The following is a 23,808-nucleotide window of genomic DNA, read 5'->3' on the forward strand; positions in this document are numbered from 1 at the left end:
AACTCATTTCCGAGCCTTGGAAGAATCTGAATTTCATCTCAGATCTTATGCCTGTGGCCTCTGCCATGTGTTTCATGTGGCAGTGTGAGCACGTGGTGTGAGTGCAGAGCATAGCCGTGCTGTCTCTGGTCTGAAATGCAAGCAGGAGATGCAGCCGTTCCTGTGAGGTGACTTGCTCCCCGGGCCTTCGAGGCCCGTTCTGAGCACTTAGAGCTGCTCAGATGAAAATTAAACAGGCGAGTACTCAGCCCAGCTGCGCTGTTTGGACCCACTGAGCCTGTCGGATATCCTGGAAATGAACTTTTGGAGAAAGAGCTCGCCGATCTTTGTTTTGTTGGTGGGATTTTTGCTAGCAGAYGCTGGAGTCCTGTCCCTCATCATCAGTGTCACTGTTAAAATGTATTTCGTGCGTCTGTTGCCAGTTCCTGTTTGCAAGAGCGCATGATTATCCTTTAACCAGTGTGACTTAATTCACTCTCTGAACGTTCTGGACCTCTCCGTAAAGGTGATCTGGGTTAATTTCTTGCTGAATAAAAATATCACTGAAAAGCTGGCAAAACAGCTCTCCAGAATGCTGGCAACCATCTGTGTTTGTTTAGGCAGGTGATAATAGAAGTTGTTGTTGCAAGGTACGTGAAATTCATCTCAAACTTGCAAATTGGATACCAATTTACTCTCTGCCTGTACCATTTCACAAGGAAAAAAACATTTTGGAAAAAACCCACAACATTTTGAAAGCAGTGTTCCAAATGATGTGCYAGAAAGAGTGGTATTTTTTGTAATGATAATAAAATTATGTCTCCCATGTGGCAGTGTATTTCAAAGTGAAATACCTTTCTTTTCCTAGAGATAAACATGCCACAAACATATAGACTTGTTTTAGTCTTTAGGGAATTGGAAACAAAGAAGCTTAAGGTAAGCTAGTAAATATGTCATCAAAATTTACCAGTGCTGAGCAAAAAATGTTGCGTGATAGAAGGCAGATAGGAGTAGAGAGAAATTTCATTTTTACATTTTCAACAACAGAAACGTAGCTGAGATGCATGGAGTTTTGCAGTACTGTTTGAAAAATGAGTGATTTTAATAGCTGTTGCCAGGAAACAGACTGTCAGAAGGTGTGCACGTCCCGAGGTGTCAGTGGGGTGGAAGCGTATTTGCACTGCCCGCTGGTCGGTGCAGTGTGGGGATGTGCTCGCTGGCTGCTTTCCTGCTGTGTCATTTTATGAACATGGAGGGTGTTGGGGGTGCGGGCCGGGGGGGATTTTTGCCAGCACATAAGTGTACGTGCATGGGGTGCACTGTATAGCCTTATGTTTCTGTTTGTCATTGACTCTGCTCTTTCTTTGTCTTCCTCTTGCTGGAATCTCTCTAGGAGTTTCATGGGGTAATACGTTATTCCTGTCTCTCACTGCACTGTTTTGCCTGTCCAGTCTGTGTGCACACACTCGCCACTGTGGAAATGACCCATGTTCCACCCATTGCATCGACTCCTTTRTCCCTTTATTACCCATCATTCAGTGAACCGTATTTTCCCTTGACAATTCTCATCCATCCCAACTTTCTTTAGCCAGAGGAGAGGAGCAGGCGAGAAAGCCAGGTGGCCATTGTTGTATTTGACCGAGAATCAGATCCTCTGATGGACAGATATGTCCACATCAAAAAAAAAGTTTGGGGGAACAACTTAGGGAGCACATCCTTAATGCGTAAGTTGCAGTTCTCAGAAAAGCTGAGTTTAGGTTTAAAGCAGGAATGTTATTCTCTGGAGTTCTTTAGGACTTCACTGACAAGGAGAACCGCAGGGCGATGAGGCGGGCTCCAAGAGAGGTCTTTGTGCCCCGCAAACCGGAGCCTTCTCTTTCSCTTCCACCTCCCTTGGCCGCTGCCAGGGCAGCGCTGCTTGGCGGAGCCGGTGCCCTCGTTAGCGCGGGGATGCAGGGATCTGCCTGGTGCCGTGGGATTCGGGATGCAGGGATCTGCTCGGTGCCGTGGGATTTCGGGCCATCGCGGCGGGCTCCGGCTCCACCCTGCGCTGGATATTGGATGATCTGCCTCTGAGAGGCCCGTGTGTGTGAAATCAGAGCTGCTGGCAGCAGAAACAGAAGCAGGAAGCTTCCGTTTTAAAAAACTATTAATTTTTAAAAGGATTATTTATTTATTACAGGGGAAAAGGCCAAAGCTCTTTTTAATTTTTTTTTTTGTACTGAATAAATGAGCAGCAAACTGCCCCAGGAAAAACAGAACTGGTCCAGTGCAAGCAGAATTAACCTAATGCAATTTTTCTATTTTCCCTGCGCTTTATTTTGTTGTTGTTTATTTTCCCTCAGTCTCAAGGCTTGTTTGCCATCTGTCTTTATCCTGCTCGCTCTCTAGTTCTTCTGAATATTTTTGTTATTCTGCAGTTCAGCTAAGAACTTTCTTCCATCCAAATTTATTKTGGTAGTGAGAAATATGCGGTTAGGACTGTTCTGGTCAAATGTACGCTCATGTACACCTTTCGATTGAATCCTAATTCTATTTGGCCCTCCTGTTTTGGAGCAGGTAGCTTTGTACTCGAGTAGCACAAAAGACAAGGGGAATGGGGTAGGCCTCTTCAAAAAACACTAATTTGTATAGGTTTTTTTTACACCTTGAGAAAGGCATAATTAAGCCAAATGCAGCGTGCTCTGCCACAGTTCTTAGTGCTACTCCTTTGTAAAAGCTTTCTCCTATAGCAAGAATCTGTGAGAATAATATGTATGGCTTTTAAAATTCTCTATGTAATGTAGATCATAAAGTCCATTAACTTTTAATCAGCTCGTGCTCTTTATTTGCTTGCAAGGAAAAAAACCATCAACTCTTCTTAGTATCCTTCTTTCAGGCAGAAGGAATTTTTAAGGACTGGAGCTGCCTTTCCTTCGGTTTGAAGCTCCCCGTGCAGCCTCCTGCCTCTGCGCACGAGGAGAACGGCGCCTTCTTTCACACACCCAGGAGAGGTTTTCTCTGACCCCTCTGGCCCCCAGGAGTGGCTCTGCTTGACCTTCCTGGAAATCCCAGGTCCATTGAGGTTATTGCTTCAGGCTTGGAGCCAGCCCTGTAGGACCCGAGCGAGCTCCTTCAGTGCTGGGACGTCCCTCTGTTCCCCCGCTGGCGCTTTGCTTCCCACAGCCCCTATTAGTGCTGTTGTGATTTAGCAGAGAGACACGACCGCGTGTGCTAGAGAAGGTTTCAGAGCTTCTACAATAAGGACTACTAGAAGGTTCAAAGCAGAAATATCTTGTGGTTCTGCCCAAAACCAGWCTTAAGGCTTTCGCAGTCTCTTAGCCCCGTTGCTGCCTCTGGAAGTGGTTGTGCTGCTAAATTGGGCTGTTGTTAATGTTGTTGRTCTGGAAATCGGAAATTTGACTCCAAATGACTAAGAATTGGCTATGCTTCTGGGCCCATGTGTCCCTACCTTCTACACGCTATTTTTTTCCTCCTTATGCCCCAACTACACATCTTAATGTGTACTACACACCTTAATTCTCTCAACTTCATTCTTTCCTTGCTGCTATGTCCTTAGCCCCTATCTCTATGTTGTTTTCTGCCCTGCCTTCCTCATCCAGCCAAATTCCCAATGCCTGGATAACATAGAGCRAGCCCTTTGATTTGCTTGGCCCTGGAGGGGAGCAGGAGCAGTGGGGCAGCCTGGGAGGTGGCACCCACGGTGAGCAACCATCACCCCCGTGGCCGGGCTGCCAGAGGAGCAACGTGGCAATACATTTCCCTTCTTTCCTGCTGCTTTCCGTCCCCACAAACTCAACAAATTGCCAAGCATTCCGTGRTTTCCAAGCATGGCATACGTAAGGAGCAGACAGAGTTGTCTGAGCAATAGGTGTTACCTGGGGACCTCCCATCCCTGATCAAGGTGTCGGGGGGACGGTGATGGGGACTGCAGCAGGGTCTGTGCTTGCTTGGCCTCAATGGCATGAGAGCAAGTGCACAAAGGCAAACGTGGGCTGCATCTTCAGTGACATCAAAGCCTAAAGAGCTACACTTGCTGTGTCTCCATCCTCTGAAACAGATGAGAGTCTTTAATGGAAATGGAAAATTATTTCTTTTGACTATATAACAGCTCTTCTGCAGCATTAATTCAATCCTGAGAGCACTGGGCTGATTTAGCTTATTAGAGCCAYACAAAGGTCATCCACTGACCCTGCTGAATTGTGGTGGACGCTTGGCCCTCCCTCCCTCCCGCGGCTGCCGCTGCTCGGGAGCAGCACATGGTGCTGGTACCTGCCAAGGGAACCGGCCGCGCACTCCGAGGGCCTCCGTGTCCATCTCCGCGGAGCTGAGGATGGGGCTGCTGCTTCTCCTGCCCGTTGGTGGGAGCTCCTGGCTGGAGCCGGCCCCGCGGGGCAGCGCGGGCTGCTGCCGATGCCCCCGCCGGCTCCTGCGGACCTTGGCGCGTTGCTCCTCCGCGGGCACCAAGGTTACTGCTCCGGGCTGCAGCTGGAGCTGCAAGTTGAGCCCTTTTGTCGTGCCTGTKAACTGTTAATCTCCTGTAAGAAAGAAGGATCAGGCCCCCCGCCCTCCTGTTGAACTGGTRTGTGTTTTACCTCAGCCCACAGCAGAAGCAGGATAAAGCCTAAAATATTTTCAGACCATGAATTTTATGCACTTAGATCTTCGCTGGCAGCTTTGCTGGCACCTGGGGAACTGTTGTGCTGCCCGTAGTCTTTTGTCATGAGAAGCAGCCACTGTCATTGGTGGTGYTGAGTATGAAGCCAGTGGGCCTTGAGGATCAAGTGTGTTCTTTTCCTCTGGAGAACCTGCGTTTGAGTCCACTAGAAGCAGGAGGAGAGACTCTCCATCTCGTTGAGTCGCACCTAGGTCGTTCAGCTGCCAGGGGAGGGCTCCTCTCTCCCCTTCAGGTGCCCGTCCGTTGTACAGGGCTGCCTGACTGCTGGGGAGCGGCAGCGGGACCCTGCACTCCGCTCTCGGTGCATGTCTGGCATCTCTGGGCTTGTCTCTYTTGTTGCTTTCCTGGTGGAAAGAGGAATCTTAGCAAACCAGGAGCGGGTAGAGGAGGTATCTCAGCATCTGCTCGACATACGATTCATTCATTCATGCGTCTGCTACTTCAGTACAGCCTCAGAGCCCAGCCTGCAGTCATGAATAAAGGCCTGTGAAAGGCTTTCATGCCATTTCTCACCTCATACGAAATGAAGAGGAATGCCACTGTTTTGCTGTGGGGTTGGAAGAAGATGTAACTGTGCCCTCGAGGAGAAAGTAATTTTTTGTTTGTATTGGAAATGTGCTCGGAAAGAAACTCTAACCTTCCCCTTTAACCTCAAGCTGGTAACGAGAGGGCTGGTCTCACATCTTGTACCAAAGCTGAAAGTAAACGTGTCCGAGGGCGTCTGCATGCGTACGCGGCGAGGGGCCCTAGTTCTGTTCCCGGCATGTAATATGCCTCATATTATTATTATTGTGGGCTGGGTGGCATGCCACCCAGGGTGACGGTGTGGACGCAAAGAGGAGGAATGGGAAAGAAGAGCATGACCGATGCCCTGACCTCTGTGGCCACTGTGTTGTTACCCCAGCCGCGATTATTGTCTGGCCGAGAACTTGGGGCAGGAAGGTCCCGAGCTCCTTGTGGCACATTGGGAATAGCTGGGAAGGGAAGGCAGCTGCGTGTGCACTGCAGCCTCAGCTCGGCGAGGACCATGTCCTGCCTGCAGCTGCCTCCGCTCTCACCGAGTGCAGAGCTGCATGTGTGAGGGGTCACCCCAGACCCRTTGAAACCTCGCGGGTCTGTAGGCATCAGAGCGAGCCACCTGCGGACCCAACAGTCCCCTCTCTTCTTGTGCCTTTTCCCCCTTGCAGAGGAACCAAAGGCAAGGACATCAACACCATCAAGTCCCTGCGAGTGCTGCGGGTCCTGAGACCGCTGAAGACCATTAAACGGCTGCCAAAACTGAAGGTTAGAGACTGACCACAAACCTTTCCTTCTCTGGAGGTTTGCCACTGGCCTGAGCAGGAGCTGGCTTGAGTAAACTCAGCCCGAGCTAATTCTGTTCCTTTTGTTTTGTTGCAATTAATCTCTTTGCCAGATTTATAAAAATAGTTGCGCAGATGTTTAGAAAACGTCAGATGTGTTTTTGACAAGCATTGTATGCGTTTTTGTGAATAATTGTGAATACACATTAAAATCAAACTTTTAAAAAACAAAGAAAGAAAAAAGAAAAAATCTGCATATAAATTACATTAGAGTATATAAATGTGATATCCTTAAAATGATACATGAAAAAATAGATTTTGGAGTGTTTGACTTTCACTCCAGAGCTTACTATGAATATTGCAAGATTTTCYACACGCTTTCTAAAGAAAAATGTTATTACTCTATGAAAAATTTTAATCTGCTCATCTTTTCTATTAAAGAGGATGTACTGCAGGGTGTCATAGCAGTACCCTTTCATCTCTAAAATACCAAGTTGCAAAGTAAAATAAATGTAATGGCCTGTGGTTACTTATTGAATACTAATTCTAGAATTTTTTGAGAAACAGCCAGTCCCTGGAAGTAGAAGGTGAAAGAAGTTATAGAATTAAATCTTGGAATTTTGGTAACTGCAAGTTCTTGTAGAATGTCTTCATGTAACAGTAGAGTTTCCAGGCTCTTTTCTATGGGAGGTGGCAGGGGAAAGAAGGGTGCTCGTGCATTAGTGAAACTSTTTCTCAAATTCCTGTTTTAATATTGGGTAATGTAAAAATCTAACTTAACCACTATTAAGATTTGCTTTGTCCATACTTGTAATTCATGCTTCATTTTCTTTTCRTGCAACTTCATGTGTACTAAAATCATGACAAAGGACAAGGAAGAGTAATATTGAACAATGTAGGAAAAATGTCTTTATTGCTTAGAAATTTGAAATGCATAGCTCTTGGGTCACAAAATCATCAGTATTAGTGCTATCCTATTGCACAATGCAGAACATTTACTTTTTATTGAACATATTCTTTATTTTCAGGTTATTTTACAAAATTATTTTACCATTTCTAAAGGAGCATTCAGAAATCTCTATATGAAGCAGAAGTCATTCACATGGTGTTTCTTCAAAATCCATCTTATTTTTTGCCTGATTTTTTTTTTTTTTTTTTTTTTGTGCAACGAACTGCAAGATTAATAGAGCGATTAGAGAAATTTCTGGTGTTTAATTCCGGATTTCTGCTTTACATCAGGAGTGTAATTCTGTGACTTACTTCCATTCAGAGAAACAGAAACAACATTGTTCAGTCAGTAACACTGCTCAATTTCTAATATGACAAGCTTCTCAGGCTAAAATTAAACTGCAAATTGCTTGTAACAATGAATCAGTGACTAATAACCAAATAAATGGATTTGAGAAGTCATTTGCAGACAGTTCACTAGTAACATATGCTGACTATATTATTTGCAGTTAATTTTGATAGGACTTAATTAGAAAAATAATGTTCAAAGCATTTGCTTGTTTTGTATCTGATATTTTTTGTTATTATTCAACAAGTTCAAGTAATATGCGATGAGGAACATATTTGATGAGGTTTTACCCTATCCACTGTGAATAAATTAAACACAAGTATGTTTTTCATTTCAACAGTCGGCCACGAAAATATTTGCTTAGGACTAACCCTYATCTAGACAAGTGGCAGTTGTCTTTGCAAATTTCATGGGCACAAAATTCAGAGAATTCAGGGGTGCAAAATTGCACCTTCTCTCTGTGTTTCCCCCATGTTCACAGGCTGTCTTTGACTGCGTGGTCAACTCCCTGAAGAATGTCCTCAATATCCTGATAGTTTACATGCTGTTCATGTTCATTTTTGCTGTCATTGCCGTGCAACTCTTCAAAGGCAGATTCTTCTATTGCACTGACGAGTCGAAGGAGCTGGAAAAGGACTGCAGGTACTTCCACGGCGGGCAGGGGCTGGATGGAAATTCTGATTTCCTCTTCTAGCCGTCGCTCACCTGAGTGGCCCCATGTGTTTTCACTAGGATATCTGCTGAGTTTGGGTCTCCAGTAAGCACGAGCACTGCTTCAGCAGAATTAGCCTAGATGCGAATTTTCCATTTTGTCGCTTTAATGGTTTAATCATTGATGGCTGTGGTCTAGCAAGTGCTTACTCAAATGCTTAATGAGACAGGAGARCAGTGTCCATTTCTTGAGTAGGACTCGTTGTGTGTTGGAGATTGAACATGGAATGTATTTTTTAAGGAATGGTTGACTTTTCTTTATACCTACTGCTTTGATTTCATAAAGCTCATGTGAGTTAGAAAAATAAGATGAATAAATTAAGAACAAATCAGTAGGAGGTTAAAGCASTCCTGATTAGCTACAGAAGGTGGAACGATGTGTGAATACCTTACAAACCCTCTCATGCCCAGTTGCTGGCTTGCTTTTCCTCTTCAGCTGCCTSTCAGGGTGTTTTGTGCAATACTGTATGTGTCATTCCCTGCTTGCCTTTTTCCTTGGCATCCGAGTGGCAGACCTCAGTGCTGTTAAGAACTGCCTCAACAGATCCTCTCCTGACAGCCCTACAAGTGATGATGACAGGTTTCACTGCAGTTTTTCTGCAGATTTTTTTACAGAAAGAAACATAGAATTATTAAGTTAAGTGGGAAGAGACCTCTCTCCCACCCTCTCCCTTTCATGACAAATTTTGAAGTTGGATCCAACTCCACCAAGTATGATTCGGACAACCTTCTCCATTAGACTGCATTTTGTTGTTGTTGTTGTTAGGTCAGACAGCTTGAGAACTACCATGCTGTTAATTACCAACTTTGCCTAATGAATGAATATCTTGATTAAACTTTCTTTCATGCCTAGACCTGAGATACAATTCCTGTGGCTCCTTTAGCCTTTATTTATGTTATAAACCTATGAGCTATAATTTGTGCAGGATGTAGCACAGGTCTACAGAGTCAGGTCTATCAGATGCCTAGTCAGGCATCGAGAAGGTCAACTTTGAGATGCTTCTTCATGAGTAGTGGTAAATGGCTCTCTTGGTTGACTGAATCTCTGTTATTCCTAGGGGTCAGTACCTTGATTACGAAAAAGATGAAGTAGAGGCGCAGCCCAGGGAATGGAAAAAATATGAGTTCCACTACGACAACGTGCTCTGGGCTCTGCTAACCCTTTTCACAGTCTCCACAGGAGAAGGGTGGCCCACGTGAGTACCTTGCATGGACAGGGTCAGTCATTGAACTCAGCAGTGATGGTACCTTTGCCCAGCTCCGCGGGACAGGTAAACGATAGGTTACCTGTGGGGAAAGGTAGAGGCTTTTATCAGCTAAGCTTCTGGTATCCCTTGTGTGGTTATAGGGAGAATCGGTGGGTAGCACTGTACACTCTTCTCAGCATTCCTCTGAGCTTGCACAGTGCGATGCTTAGGCCCTCTTGCGCCCATCTTCTGCACTCTCACTACTTTAAGTGTAAAATTGATAATAGTAATGTAAAAAAACAAGGGAAAAAGTATTGTGACTTGCTAAGGGAAAAAGTATGTGACTATGCTGAAAATATACTAGGCATTTGAGCCCAAATTTGTATTTACTGTTCAGTGTAAGACTTTATTTTGGCTGTGTTTTTTGGCCACAACCCACAATTAGAATTTGTGGTCAGTGATTTCTACATGGCAGGCCTTTCCTGTCCTCCATTCTTACTAAAATAAAGATTAGAACTGGTAATGTCAGTCTCCCTCCTCCACTCCCTCCGTGTTCCCTGGGCTACTCAGAAACCATTTGCAGCTTGCTTTTTAGCACTTTTATTTCATCCACGTCCATTAGAGAAGAAGAGAAGCCAGATCTAACTATATCCTCTTCCTTTTACCTGACTGGAATGGATATGTGAGTCTGTATGTAGCAAATGTGCTTCTTCAGACTGGCAAAAAGAGAAAGGATTTTCCAGCATATATGCTCAAAGAAAATGCCTTCCCAGCCACAGAGATGGGATTGAGTTTGACCTGAGTATATGTGGAAAACCATCCCCATGGGTGAAGGCCAACGAGTGACTATCAGGGTGTCATTGGTACTTCACACTGATCTCATTGATTTTTCTTCTCTCTTTGCGCTTGGTTGCAGTGTGCTGAAGCACTCAGTGGATGCTACCTATGAGGAACAGGGTCCCAGCCCTGGCTACCGAATGGAAATGTCTATCTTTTACGTGGTGTATTTTGTTGTCTTCCCTTTTTTCTTTGTGAACATCTTTGTGGCGTTAATCATCATCACCTTCCAAGAGCAAGGAGATAAAGTGATGTCAGAATGCAGCCTAGAGAAAAATGAGGTACCCTAGTCTTCTGAATTTAGCAGCCATGGGAGTTAGCATCTGGGGGTCGGACTGCTTTSATACTGGTGCAATGGTACTCATCCCTCCAGGGCCATAATTAGCTGTAGAGCAATTATTATCTGCAAGGGAGACTAAAATACTGTGTTACCGCTGGGTATGTGGCAAGACAGATTGAAGGCGAAACTTAAAGCAATCTAGAGACCAAAGCAATTCCAGAATGCTTCATTTTTGGCATGGAAATGAAAGCGKGGAGATTCCCGCAATGCTAAGCACTATGACATGTTGCTGTGGACTGCACCTATGCTTCAAAATGAAGCCAGTGTTGCATGTTAGCTCAAACATGCACATATGAAAGGACGACTGAAAAGTTTCGATATTTTAGTGACCAGTCATCAGAAATAAAAATGTAATGCAATTATTTCTGACAGCTCCTCTAATTAGGTTATCTTAGTGCCTGTCTAACCCAGTGTCCTCCTGACGGCAGCCACAAGTGGATGTTTTGGGAAAGGTGTAAGAACAAGGCAAGCATGAATGATGCTTTCCTTCAATACCYTGCAAATGGTGTCATTTTCAGCTCAGTAACATGCTGAGTTGAACGCAGTTGCTCTATAGTTAGTAACCGTCTGTGTATCTTTTTTCCATGGATGTGTCCAGTTTCCTCTTGAGTACATGGAGATTTTTAGCATCCACCACATCCTTTGTCCAGAACTCCATAGCTTCAACTACCTGCTATGTGAGAGCCATCTCTTTTCATTTATTTTGAAACTGGAACCTGACTTTTGGTTAAAAGAGATGGCTTTTTAATCAGTGGTTCATTGGTACATTGTTTGTCCAAAATCAAAGTTGAATGTTTRGAGATAATTGATCCACTTTTGGAACCAAGAAAGAAAATATTTTTCTTGGGATTTTGCAGTAGAAAAAAAAATAATGATTTGACTTCATATCTCCAAGAAGAAATGAGATCTCTGTCCAAGATGAGAAAATGTTTCAGAATCAGAACCTYTTATGGGTAGAAACCACTTTTCTATGTACCTTTCTGCCAATAATAATGTGAACAAGAATTACCAAATGAGGGTGTCTTTGAGAGTCACTCAGCAATATTTGTTGGATAATTTGTCAGATGAGTTCAGTTTACATTTCATAGAAGTTCTTGGCTGGACTGTTCTTGCTGTGTGAAAATTATGTGCTTTCACACGATACTTTTTAAGCACAGATAACGCTTTTACTAGTTCTCCAGAATTACCTGCCAGGATGAATTGGCAGAGTGTCTTCTGAAGTAAGGCTGTGGACTTAAAACTCACTTTCTTAAGTAGAAAGGGATCAGAACCTACCAGGAGCAGGACAGTGGTGAAGGGCTGTCCCCTAGGACTGCAGGGGCTCATAGGGAGTCCAGCATGGTTGGATGTTTCAGAGAGTGTTCAAAAGCAGCCACACTTTGGGGATCATGTTCTATATTCTTCAGTAGGAGTCAGTACTTGGTTTGGGTGTGAAAAACACTTAGAAATTATGTCCTCTGCTGAAAGTTTCCCCTGTTCTCCCAGCAATATCCTGACTGATAGATGATGCCAGCCTTTTTTTTGTGTGTGTTCTTTCTGCCTTTTTGTTTTGTAGAGGGCCTGCATAGACTTCGCCATAAGTGCCAAGCCACTGACCCGCTACATGCCTCAGAACAAGCAATCTTTTCAATATAAGATGTGGAAATTTGTGGTGTCCCCTCCCTTTGAGTATTTTATCATGGTCATGATTGCACTCAATACCATTGTTCTGATGATGAAGGTTAGTGGGCTGTTACTGATTCTTTGTACCTTTGGGCTAGCAAATGTGGTGTTTGTTGTGGAGACTTTGTACTCCCCACCTGAGAGCTGGGGGACCAAGAACAACAACCACCTTAATCTTATTAATGCCACTTCTAGAGTCCTTGAGGGATTCCTCTGGTCCCTGCGGGCAGATGTTACTTAGATATGCAGAAATACTGTGAATTTGCTTGTGCTTCCTTCAGCTTGTTGCCAGCAAGACTGAAACCCAGTGCCCTAGAAGTCGAGAGCTTCACTGCTCGGGGATGCCCTGCATGCAGCAGTGTCAGTGAAACTACACAAATCTGCAGCAGTGTCAAGCTCCTGGAACGTGTTCCATAGTGGCCGAAAGGAAGACGTGGAAATGGCTGGATGTTGTGGATGAGCTCTCGTGGTCCTAGGCCCTTGCCTAGTCTAGAGCATCTTTGCAGACAAGGAACCTCTGTACTYCTAGGGCTTGCTGGCACACAGCACAGCAACCAGTTCTGTGCTTGTCCTCAACCCTTCCTTCCTTCYGGTCCGCTTCGTGCTTGCAGGGTGATGGGTGCCAGCAAGTCTCCCGGTGCTAGGGGCATCTCCTATCCCAATGCCTAGTTGGGATAACATGTCGGACAAAGCTGTGCCTCTGGAATGCCATGGATAGTCATGTTGTAAACCAAAGCCTTGCTTAAGCAAGTGAGCACCGAATCCAGCACTGTAATGGGCAGGTGCTTGCAGCGAGGCAAGTCACCTGGGAACGTTTTATTCTCTCATCGTGAGTGATATGCCACTGACGGTCTTTCTTTCATCCCATTTTAGTTCTACGATGCTCCAGAAGCATACGAAGAAATGCTGAAATGCCTGAATATTGTGTTTACATCCATGTTTTCAATGGAATGTGTGCTGAAGATCATTGCCTTTGGTGTGCTGGTATGTTGCTTCCTCGTTTACTTTCAACTGTTTTCTCTTTACATGAAGTACTTGCATTTTGTGATGCACTTTTTTAAAAGAAGCAAACAGAAACATTGCTTTGCAAAAAGAAAATAACTTCTGGATCCTTCTGTCTCCCTTGTGTTTTCATTTGGCAGAATTATTTCCGGGATGCTTGGAATGTCTTTGATTTTGTAACAGTATTGGGAAGTATTACTGATATTTTAGTAACAGAGATTGCGGTAAGTACAGTTTGCTCACTTYGTTTAATTTACCAAGCTGTACCCTGTCAAGACGCTGCTCCTTCTCCCCGTCAGCCTTGTTCCCTGCAGTCATCCCTGGGACTCGTCGTGTGATGATGTCCTTGGGTGGCCCCGCAACCTGTTCCCACTAGCCCTGCTCTTCCCACAGATCTGAGCGCTGCTGCCTGCCCGAAGGGCAGCAGTGCAAAAGGCTCTGAGGAGAATGACAGTTCTAGTAACTCTGCCAAGAAATAGTCTCTCATTTAGCAAAAAACCTTAGCCCTGAGCCATTTTTTGCCCATTTATGGAAAAATGTTGTTGAATTTAATAAAGAGAAAATATCAAGAGGACCATGATGAAAATTASTCTTTTATAGTTTGAGTTTCTCCGCAGAGCGCACACACAAGTATYGTCTCTGTCCCTCGGAGCTCAGAGCCTGTCTTGATTATGGGCTTGGGGGCAAAGGAGGTGAACAGTTGTTGTGTCGAAAGTCACCGGTGTTCATGGTCCTGAGTGGGGGATCACAGCACTGCTCTGTCACTGCACAGAAGAACAGGCAGCCTTGCCAAAGTGTACCCCGTCCAGCCTTAAAACGCCTGCTCTAGCCCTGCTAATGAATTTGGAGATTGCATTAACAGTGTACAAACTCTCCATTAAATTCTGGAGGATTTTTCCATAAGGGCAGCAAATRACTGACTTGAGACTTGACAGCCTGATAAACTTCATAAACTTGCTCCTCTCCTCTCCCATTGCATGGTTTAACTGATGATGCTGTATTTGTGTATAATGAATTTGAACTTTACTGTATTCTTTTCTTCTCAGCCTTTGGATTTATTTGTAGAGCTGTTTTGGGTGTGCTGAGAACTCAGACTGTTTTACACTAAAAATCATGTTCCCTAGGCTTCTTTACAGGACATTCAGCTGGTGATGAACATCATACGACTGTTTCTAATGAAGTATCTTATTATGCAACATACTTGGTACAAAAAAAAAAAAGGAACAGAAAAAATTAACTTTTACTCCCCAAATGGTGTCCTTTTTAACAGCTGGTGAACCTTGTAGCMTTTGAATTACTGTTTCCTATTAATACGTAGCTTGCAGCCAAGGTAAAATCACTCAGATCAGACACAGGATCTGAACACCACTTCTCCTGAAGGCCTAGAAGATTTATGCCTCTGTGGGCAACTACCTGCATCTGCCCCCTGGATTGTGGGACATGCTTCCTTGTTCGCCCGAGGTTCCCAAACCTTGGCCTTGGTGTGAAAATTTGTGGGAGTGTTTGAAGTCAGCCCCAAACGTGGAGACTGAGGCTTCTCCTCCACCCTGTCCTCCTTGCAGAAGGAAGCAACACCCTAGACCTGCAGCCGTTGAGGGATCCTGCGTCCCGCCTCCTTCGGGGAGGTATCTCACCTGTAACGTCAGCTCTGCAGAGTTTGATTCGCATCCTTCTCTGTGCAGGTGTTTTGCAGGCCCAGAACTGCAGCTCGCACCCACTGCTTGCTCAGTGTACAGTAGTTAATAGGGTGTTGCTGCTCCCTCCCTTCTGTGCGTGGTCACCCAGCGCACCAGCTTCTCGGTACGTGGAGGTTTGGCTGCACGCTGGTCAGCTTGGCCAGGGCACTGCAGAATTTAGGCGGCTCTGGGGGCTCTGGGTGAGCATCGACAGCCCTYTGGAGCAGCAGCCGTCCCCTCGTGCCCCGGGCTGATGGTTTAGGGACAAGAGAGCCACCGTGTTCCCAGAACCTCCACAAGGGACGTGTGGCCCGTGGGACCTGGATGGAGTGGCCATGGGCTGCTGGAACTCACTGCAYCTTCCTTTCACACTGTGGTGGTTTCTTTCTTTTCCACCGTTAAAGGTAGCAGGAGCTCTGGGATGCCTTTGGAGTAGCATGAAAAAGCTCTAAAACCGGTCCAATAACCAAGTCCMAAAAGGTCAAGCTTCCAAATACATTTACACCTTTCCCTTATCCTCCCAGGTGGTGTTTGAGAGGCTTTTGGTTTACGAGCTGTTAGGTGCATTAAGCCAGGACTTGGAGAGAACTGTCTGATGAAACAGCTCAGCAGTTCTGCAGCATCCCCAGCAGTGTGTTGCAAAGCTGCCCTCATAAATATTTCTTGAGTATAGAGCTCACTTGCTGCTGCCACTCCAGCCTCTTGCTCCTGCCCCTTGGTCAATAGACCTGTTTGATCTTCTCTACCTCAGTCTTTCCTTAAGCAATGTTTGTGTATGGACTGTCTCCCCTCCTGCACATGCTCCCTCAMACAGTACAGGCCTGGTGGTCCCTGGGGCCTTATTGCTGTACTTCWTTCTCAAAACCTCTTTATTTTTTCCCTGATCTTCCACCAGTCCATCTGTTGTGTCCATCTGTGGAGGCACAAGCATCATCACTGGGTGGCTTTGTAGCTCCTGGCGTACAAAAAGAAGTGTTCACAGAATCATCTGTAATCACACAAGTGAAGTCTTGAGAGTGTCTCAGAAAGCAGCTTTATAGCAGATTTTATTTTGTAGTGATAGCAAATAGACCTCCTTTACAGAGCACACACCAGGCGTATGGTCTTACATCTTTATCGTGCTGACCTCCCACGGCTGCTCTGCCCCTTTTGGACCATTGCATTTCCAGGTACGGCAGAGCAGTGACCGACAGGTGGGATGCACACCCACACTACACCACAGCTAACATCTAAAATCTCACCTGGAATTTTGGCCCAGGGGTGCGGCAGCTTTCTGCTCCGTGGCCGCGGGGCTGCTGGTTACAGCACTGGTGGTAACTGGAGAGGGGAACAGGTCGTCGCTCTCCGTGCCCACCGAGGACACGCTCTTTCCCTTGGCCTCCCTCCAGCCTGACTCTCCTGCACCGATAAACAGCAGTGCAGACACGTGGCCGCCCGCCCCGAGTGCCCCTTGCCCATGTGTCCAGCTCTGAGTTATTGCCCGTTTGCTCTTCAGGTGTCCCAGCACAGCAGCGCCCAGGTGACAGGCACATGCATAGTGTGCGTAAGTCCCCAGCACAAAGCGGGAAGCCCTCCTGCTCCGTGCGTGCGATGGGAATGGTTCTGGGCATGATTTTGAGATCAGGCTAGTAAATATCCACCACTGATCTGCGGCTTTTTGACATGTGTGGTCTCCAAGCTACACAAATTTGCTCACCTGGACAGTCTCGCCTTGAGAGGCCCAGCTTCCACCAGCCTTGCTGCATCGGTACTTTTAACTCACTGATGAGTAACGATAAAAGAAATGTGTTGATTAATGGCTTTATTTTAGTTTTATAGTCATGTTGTATGTAATTTACTTTGTGAATGCAGTGAAATATATATCTATATTTTTTATTTCCTCAGGCAAAAACATGTATGTCAGTTTTTTTTCTAACTTCTTTTAAGTAACCAAAGTAAAATAGCTGTCATTAAGGAGAGAGCGTCCTCGTGGACACGGCTTAGTGTCCATGGACAAGTGTTTGGCAAACTGACATCTATTTCTGTGCCTGGAAATACAAAAAGCGTACTGAGAAGTGTTTGTGAATTGTCTCCCAATTTGCATTACAAAATGAAATGCAAATGACAACTGCACTGTCTGTGTTACCTTTAGGATTTCAAAATCTGTTTTGGTTTGAAGCATTTTTGAGTTTATATAAGTATCACAAAATAACACACCCAAAAGCCCAACAGTTTTTTTCCAGTGAAATTTCAGAGTTTCCTTTTTTGCTTGTCCTGATTACTCATTTTCTCTTTTGTTTCCTGTTTTGTTCTTTATTTTCCTTATCTACCTGCTGAATCACGCCATCCAATCAACATACAATGCGAAAACCATGTCTCCGTCTGTATGTTGTGCACCTGCTGCTCAAAAAAATAAATTTGTAAAATAATCTTGCAAATATCCATCCATGAAAACATCACATATAGGACACGGTTGGTTTCATTGAATTTAAACAATTATTTAAATTCTCTGCTTTTATTTTCTCTCGTTTTTCTTTAATTTAATTCGTTTTGATGAGATTTCCGATTGCACTGGTGAAAAAGCCTCACTGCAGCGTGCCTCAAAACTGGCTTCTGTTCTGCATCTTCTTCCCCTTGGCTAATTGGTGACGTGAGGCAAATGCAGTTACCAATAGCCTGTTCTCTGCTGCTTGTTACACCTGACTATGATAAAGGGGAGACTGACACTTGCTTTATTTTGGTGGAAAATTAAATTGGAATAGGAGGGAAGGATGCTTCTGGATGACCTGGAGTAGAGAAGATTTTCTGGCTGGGAAACCCATCATTTTGTGCGTGGTGGTACCAAATCCAGTTCTAAGAAACTGTTGTGTTTTTCTTTTTTCAATGAGATGTGTTGAGCAGTCTGCAAAGGGAAGCAGTTCATTTAAGAGAACTGTCTTACAGGTATTTTAAGCCCATGATTTATGCTGKGTTGTAAGGCAAAAACACTATTGAAGTGACTACAGACTTGCTTCCCTCAAATTAAAAGAGCAGGCGTAGGAAAGACTGATTTTATTCAGCTTTGAAAACTCTTTGCGCATCCACAGCAGTCACCGAGAGTGCTTGGATACAAAAGTGAAGGCAAGTAGAATTTATAAATCACATTATGAGCAGAGCTGAAAGCTGCTGGGATCCTAATTTAATGCCTGCTTTCAAAGCTGTCCATGGATATGCTGGCGTTTGTTTTTGAGAATCAAAAAGTAAGCAAAACAGAACAAATCGGGAAAATGCAATAAAAAAAACCCTGCCATTCTTAAGTATTCTGAATATGTTTAATCACATGTGTGATTAAAATTAGGTGTGTATTAAAAATACATCTGGGTCACCTGAGAGCACCTCTTGGGCCTATGTTGATTTAACACCTGGACTTTCTGTTGCACAGTTGCTGTTCTATCAGGGAGGAAACTGGCAGTAGCTGTCCTGACACGCTGCAGATGCCCACCACCATGCTGGCTCCGCGGTGGGCTACAGGAGGTAATCCTCTGCTAGGAAGAAATACGGAAGGAGAAGACAGTGCAAAAGTTAAAGTTTTCACAGTGCAGACCGAGGAAGGGATCCTCTGTCATCTTTATAGGAGCTGCAACCATTACAGAAGGGCAGAAGCACTGAGAAGGTTGTTGTACGAGTCGTCTTGGTGTGCCCTGGGTCCAGACAGTCCAGATAAAGCTCTAAGCCGCAGCTGTGCACGTGGTGTATGCTGGACGAACCAGGTTATCTCCATTTGTCAACGTTTTGGCCTTGGTATCTGTGTTGCAGCTTGAAGACTTGCACGTTGATCCCACAACGTCTMTGTAGTCCCACATCCAGCCTCAGGCTGCTTCTTTCACGTGGAATCCAAGTTGTGTAAGCCAAAATTGGGTCTCTGGAGTTCCACATTGCCCTCCAGACCCTGTCGTGGTACAGCAGGAGCACCTAAAAGGTAAAAGGAAGGAAGGGGGATTTGGCCATCGTGTTTAGAAAATATTTTTTCCAGTGTTCCCTGCTGGGGGCTGAACAATGTGATATGTGAGTAGCAGCAGAGTCCCCATGACACTGACGGTGTGACGAGAACYGTGGGCCTCTTCAAACCAGCAAGGCTTTCCCTAAGCGTGGAAGAAAGGCAAAGATTTTACGCAAGGTTTTGGAACTCTTCATGAGTACTAGAAAGGTTAAACGTTTGCATAAGAACAAGAAGTACTTGTTTGGGATTGTTCATGTGCTTGAAGACTGTTTTCTCTGTGGAAGTTTCTTAGCGCAGAGTGGTTCTTGCTGTTGGTCAGCTGCAGAGAGCTTTGGATGGTGATGCTTTTTGGCTTTGTTGGACTCCTCTTCCCACAGCTCTTTGCAGCTTTGGGTGAGTGACTTTGGCAGGCAGCTTGGTTGAGTTGGAAGACAGGGAAAAGTCTGAAGTTTCACAACCTTTCCTTTTTCTTCCTTTTTTTCCTGTTCTGTTCTGCCACTGGGCTGCAAGGAACAGCAGGGGTGAGCAACCTCAGCCGTAGTGAGGTTGTTCTGTGGGAGCATCATGTACTCCGTCCTTCACCACCTCCTGCAAGCGCTATCAGGTGTGCCGTGAAAAATTCAAATTCCCGTTTCAAGCTTAAAACTCCGAAGGCTGTGTGTCCTGGGCACGTTGCTGCTGCTTTGCAGGACACAGGTGACTGATCTCCCGTCAAGAGGACAAAGAGCCTCTGTGTAAGGGGATGAAGCCATTCAGAGGCTGCTTRTACCAAAGGATAGAGGCAATGGCCACATGCCATATTCATCGTGGCTCTTCTGCTTTTTGCTATAGAAATTAGCCTAAGAGAAGGCAGAAGACCAGACTGCCCAAGCCTTGGCAGCAAGAGAGGCCGGTTCTGCACGTTGGATGTACCTGCTCCTTATTTCCCCCGCTTCTCTTTCCCTGCAGCGAGAAGCTGGGACGTTTTGCACAGGGCTGCTTGTGYCACTCTCCTCCTTTGTGGGACGTGGTGACTTTGCCAGGTCATGTRCAGACCCTTGAGCTGAAAGCCCCTCGGAGACCCAGTTGGCCCTGCTAGTCCTTGGTGGTTTGTATCATAAAGCAGCACTGGTCGGCCCTTAGCAGCTGTGCAACAGAAAACYAGGCAGAACCTCAGAAAGAATAAGCTTGACAATCCAGATAATCATCTTCTGTATGCCGTGTGTTACAGAGATAGCCAAGTGGAAGGAAAATCAATGCAAAGTACCACTATACACACAAAATATTGCAGTGTGGAGTTTCCCCTTTAATTGCATGCAGTTCTAATACCTGCCTGGGCAGTTGAGTCATCGAAGGATGGGTTTTCTACGCGGTGTGCTGAGGGCTACACACGCAGAGCCCTTGCACCCGTCACGGGAGCGTGGGCGATTTGGCCTCCCCATGGGCACTGCAGAGAACAGTCCTTCGCAAGCTGTGTAAACGGTGGTGAAGTTGGATTTACCTGGGTTGCTGTTGATGCCCCGTGGAGCTGATGCTTTCACAACGTTTTTAGGAAAAGGCAGTGCATGGATCAAAAATGGAGCGTTTGGGGTTGGACTCTGGGAAAACAAACACACAAAAGTTAAAAAAAGCACTGAAAACTTGGCCCTTMCAAATCCAGGGTAGTGGGGAAGCTACAGATATTACTGCATTGGCAGTTTTGAAGCCSTTGGCTTCCTATTGTAATTTTATCTCTCTCTCTATATATAGATACAAAGCTGCATATTGCATATAATCATATGTAAGTATATAATATTATAGGCTCTGCTCTATAAAGTCCCCTTTTACACAAGGAGAGCCTATGCTGAGACTTTGCAGTCCGGATTGACCCAGACACGTTAAGCATCGTGTCAACTGCGGTCAGAACGTTATGCTAAAGCCTAAACAAAACGTTTTTTGGCATTAAGCTGTAATACCATGGGAGGAGGGCAGCAGGGCAGGGTGTGTGCTGAGGGGCCACTCCYGTGGGCACTGCCCCGTAGAGCACGTTAGACCCAGCCCCACCGTTGCTCTGAAGGCCACAGCTTGTGGGCAGGCTGGATTGCTGAGTGCTCTGGATGTTCCATGGTCCCCAAGAGCCGCTGATGTTCCCATGGCGGGAGCGTTCCCAGGGCTGGAGCAGGCTCGGGAATAAAGCTTGCCATGGCCCTGGGGGCGCTCACAGACTCTCTGCGTGGGTGGAAGCTCCTGCATCCCGGCCCGAGCAGCGGGATGGGGCAGGCGGTGAGGTCTGGGCTGAYAGTGTTTGCATCAGCCTCTAGCTGCGCCCAGCTGCTCATCCCCCACCTCTTACATAGCCCTTACCCTCTAAAGCAGGTTCAGCCTGTGGATGGGGAAGGGAAGGTAACAAAAACAAAATCAARGCTGATGCTAGGAGACAAGTGACAAGAGACAATTTTTAGCACCCGTTTTACTGGCCTTGAACAACCCAGGGGAATCCTTGCTTGTGTTTTGCCTGCTAGCGCTTCTTTCTGTTGCTGCCCTGAATGAACTCAGTGTTGTCTGCTCTTTCATTGAACATATCTATATGCTTTTCTCTTTWCTCTTTATTTGAGGACGGAGTTTGATATGCCGTCTGTGCCTAACTCTGAGCTGCTTGCGTTTTATACATGAGAGAGACGGAGTGCATGCCTGAGATTGATTTCTTGAACTCTTTGATGGGATTGGTGGAATGCAATGCTAATGGCCCCAAATCTAAGCTGGCATTTTTTTAAAAAAAAAAAAAGAAAGAATAGATCCAACAAGCCCCCCCCAAAACTTGGCATGAGCAATAAAATGTGGGTCAGTTTAATATGACTGGGCATCTTCTGCTAAAATAATACAAAAGAAAGACTATTTTTTGCTCATCTTTACTGCCAAGAGCTCTTCACGGCTGTATTTTCTCTTCCACTGCTTGACAGTTTAAAGTGGGATGCTTTCCTTCTTCAGCTAACTCAAATAAGCGGCTGTGATCTGAGATTCACATCTAAGTGAATTGGAATCAGTATGGAAAGGAGGGGTTTTTTAAATCTCCTTTAAGCAGGAGGGCAAGAGGGATCTGGCTTTTGCATGTTTTGTTTTGGAAAGAACCCTCTCTAGATTAGCTCATTGGGACAAGCTATCTTTTTTTCCTTAAAAACAGGAAAAAAATGGGGTGTGGGGGAAAGAATTATACAAAGCAAACGAAAAATCACAACCCATCTCCAGCATTTCTTTGATCCACCTGCAAAGACATATTTGACAATAATAAAAATCCCAGCAGGTTGCTAAAACATCACCCTGCTGTTGACCACTCAACTTTCCCCAGTTAATTTGCTACCAGTGATCCAGCTTCCAAGCAGTCTTACTGGTGCCATTTCTCCTTGATGAGCCCATCCAGTCACGTGTTGGATAAATACTTAAAACTGTCACTTTAGAAAACATCCTTATTTTATTAAGGGTGTTTAAATGTTCACTGGACAGCACCTTTCTGCGTTATGGTCAAGTCCATTACAGCTGTCTTGGCTGAAGGTCAATGTGTTGTACAAAGCAAGCTGACCAAGACTTCAAAACAATCTCATTTTTTTAAATCAAATGATCCTCTGCCACCATTACCTCTCCCTGATTCTCTAGAGGGAGAAAAACTGCCTTGCTCAAAGAAAACAAGGACTCCACGGACAGCGCGAAAGGGCTATTTCCTTTTTGCTTATTGACCCAGTAGTAGAGGGGAGGGCTCTTGTGGAGAGGGATTTTCTCATACTTGCTGCATGTGGAGTGATCTGCACTGACGAATGTTTCTTTTGGAAGGTTTTCTGGTGGCCGATTTGCTGCTTAGATCGTGAAGCTGGTAATTTTAATTTCTTTTTTGCGGGCTGTGGTTTCTAATCGCGTTAATTTCTGAAGGACACCAAACCTTTACTTTCCGCAGGACAACTTCATCAACCTCAGCTTCCTGCGGCTCTTCCGAGCAGCAAGACTTATCAAGCTCCTCCGGCAGGGTTACACTATCCGCATCTTGCTCTGGACCTTTGTGCAGTCCTTCAAGGTGAGTAGCGGGCAGGCTGGCGGCTGGAGTGGGAAGGACACACTGCATTTCCCTGGCACCTTCCATTGAGTTGCTCTCCTTCTCCATAAGCAGGTAGTTGTTTGGTAGAACCTGCTTTGCACTGAGTGTCCGGTGCATCCTGCGCATGCAGAGCCTTTGAAAGGGATCTGAAACGCTCAGTGAGCTGCCCACACAGAGGCAGGACAGGTGGGCAGAGCTCAGATTCCCCTTGCGACTGCCCCAAAAGCTCAGCACCAAAGCCTTGTGCGTCAGGTCTTAGACTGCAGCTAGTAAGGGCCTTTGTGCCCACCCTTTGCCTGCAGCAACTGCGAAGTTGACTCCCTTTTACTGAGGGTTAAGTGAATTTGGGTAGGTTGATAGCCAGCTGCTTYGGCTTGATGGAGCAGGGGTAACTTATTAAGCTGGAGTAATTTGCTCGTGTGTCTCACGAGGCAAAAGCAAAATTATGGCCAAATTGAAATATATATATAAAACGTGAAGCTGTGTAACGCGAGGCTGGGTTTTGATGACATGGAAGGTCACAGGCAGGATTTGGGGTTTCTAAAGCCAACCCGTTGYCTCCTGTGATTCCCAGCTCCTCCGGACGTGTGGGCGCAGGGGCTGGGCAGTGGGGCAGCACCTCCGAGCTGGACGCCACTGCCCCGCACAGTCACTCAATCCCAGTTCCGAGCCCAGGCTTAGCATCAAGTTCGCTGCTTGCCTGGCAGACCTGARTCAGAGCCTGGGTGCCCTAAAACTGGTCGTTTCTAACAGCTGTCAACGCTTTGCAGCCCATTTCCACAGCTCATTGTGTTTGAACGATGTTTATGGGATGTAGTCCAGGTCTACAGTGCAGAAAAGAAACCACCTAGTCTGAAATCAGACTTCTTCTAGCACTCACGCTGAGTTCTCATGCACTGTTATTTTTTCACTGTGCAGCGTTAGGGTGCAAAAGGCCAGTCCCACTCTTACAGGTAATTATGCACTGKCCTTGTCCCACAAGCACTCAGTCACCCTGCCATTCACAACTCTTGCAGTAGACAGATTATTTCAGAAGGAGCAGAAAGATGATTTAGGAAAGCAAAGCCCACCAAGGTGAAGGAGGTGCTGAAGACAGCCCTGCTTCCTGGCTGGCRGCGCCAGGAGCCAGCGTCTCGCT

The 23,808-nt window shown here is 45.7% G+C and overlaps 1 protein-coding gene across 1 annotated transcript in view; it reads left to right on the top strand.

Moving 5' to 3' along the window:
• The window catches only part of CACNA1B (calcium voltage-gated channel subunit alpha1 B), a 253,389-nt gene that overhangs the window by 192,972 nt on the left and 36,609 nt on the right, over positions 1 to 23,808 (top strand). Inside the window, exons 27-36 of the mRNA XM_026049162.1 lie at positions 1,373 to 1,384; positions 5,845 to 5,941; positions 7,737 to 7,897; positions 9,025 to 9,162; positions 10,070 to 10,271; positions 11,886 to 12,050; positions 12,866 to 12,976; positions 13,135 to 13,218; positions 17,116 to 17,121; positions 22,533 to 22,649. Coding sequence (XP_025904947.1) covers positions 1,373 to 1,384; positions 5,845 to 5,941; positions 7,737 to 7,897; positions 9,025 to 9,162; positions 10,070 to 10,271; positions 11,886 to 12,050; positions 12,866 to 12,976; positions 13,135 to 13,218; positions 17,116 to 17,121; positions 22,533 to 22,649 — 1,093 coding nt within the window. The remainder of the gene's footprint in view (positions 1 to 1,372; positions 1,385 to 5,844; positions 5,942 to 7,736; positions 7,898 to 9,024; positions 9,163 to 10,069; positions 10,272 to 11,885; positions 12,051 to 12,865; positions 12,977 to 13,134; positions 13,219 to 17,115; positions 17,122 to 22,532; positions 22,650 to 23,808) is intronic.

This window comes from Nothoprocta perdicaria, unplaced genomic scaffold (genome assembly GCF_003342845.1).
Source record: "Nothoprocta perdicaria isolate Ctin4 unplaced genomic scaffold, notPer1 scaffold_6, whole genome shotgun sequence".
Lineage (NCBI taxonomy): Eukaryota > Metazoa > Chordata > Aves > Tinamiformes > Tinamidae > Nothoprocta > Nothoprocta perdicaria.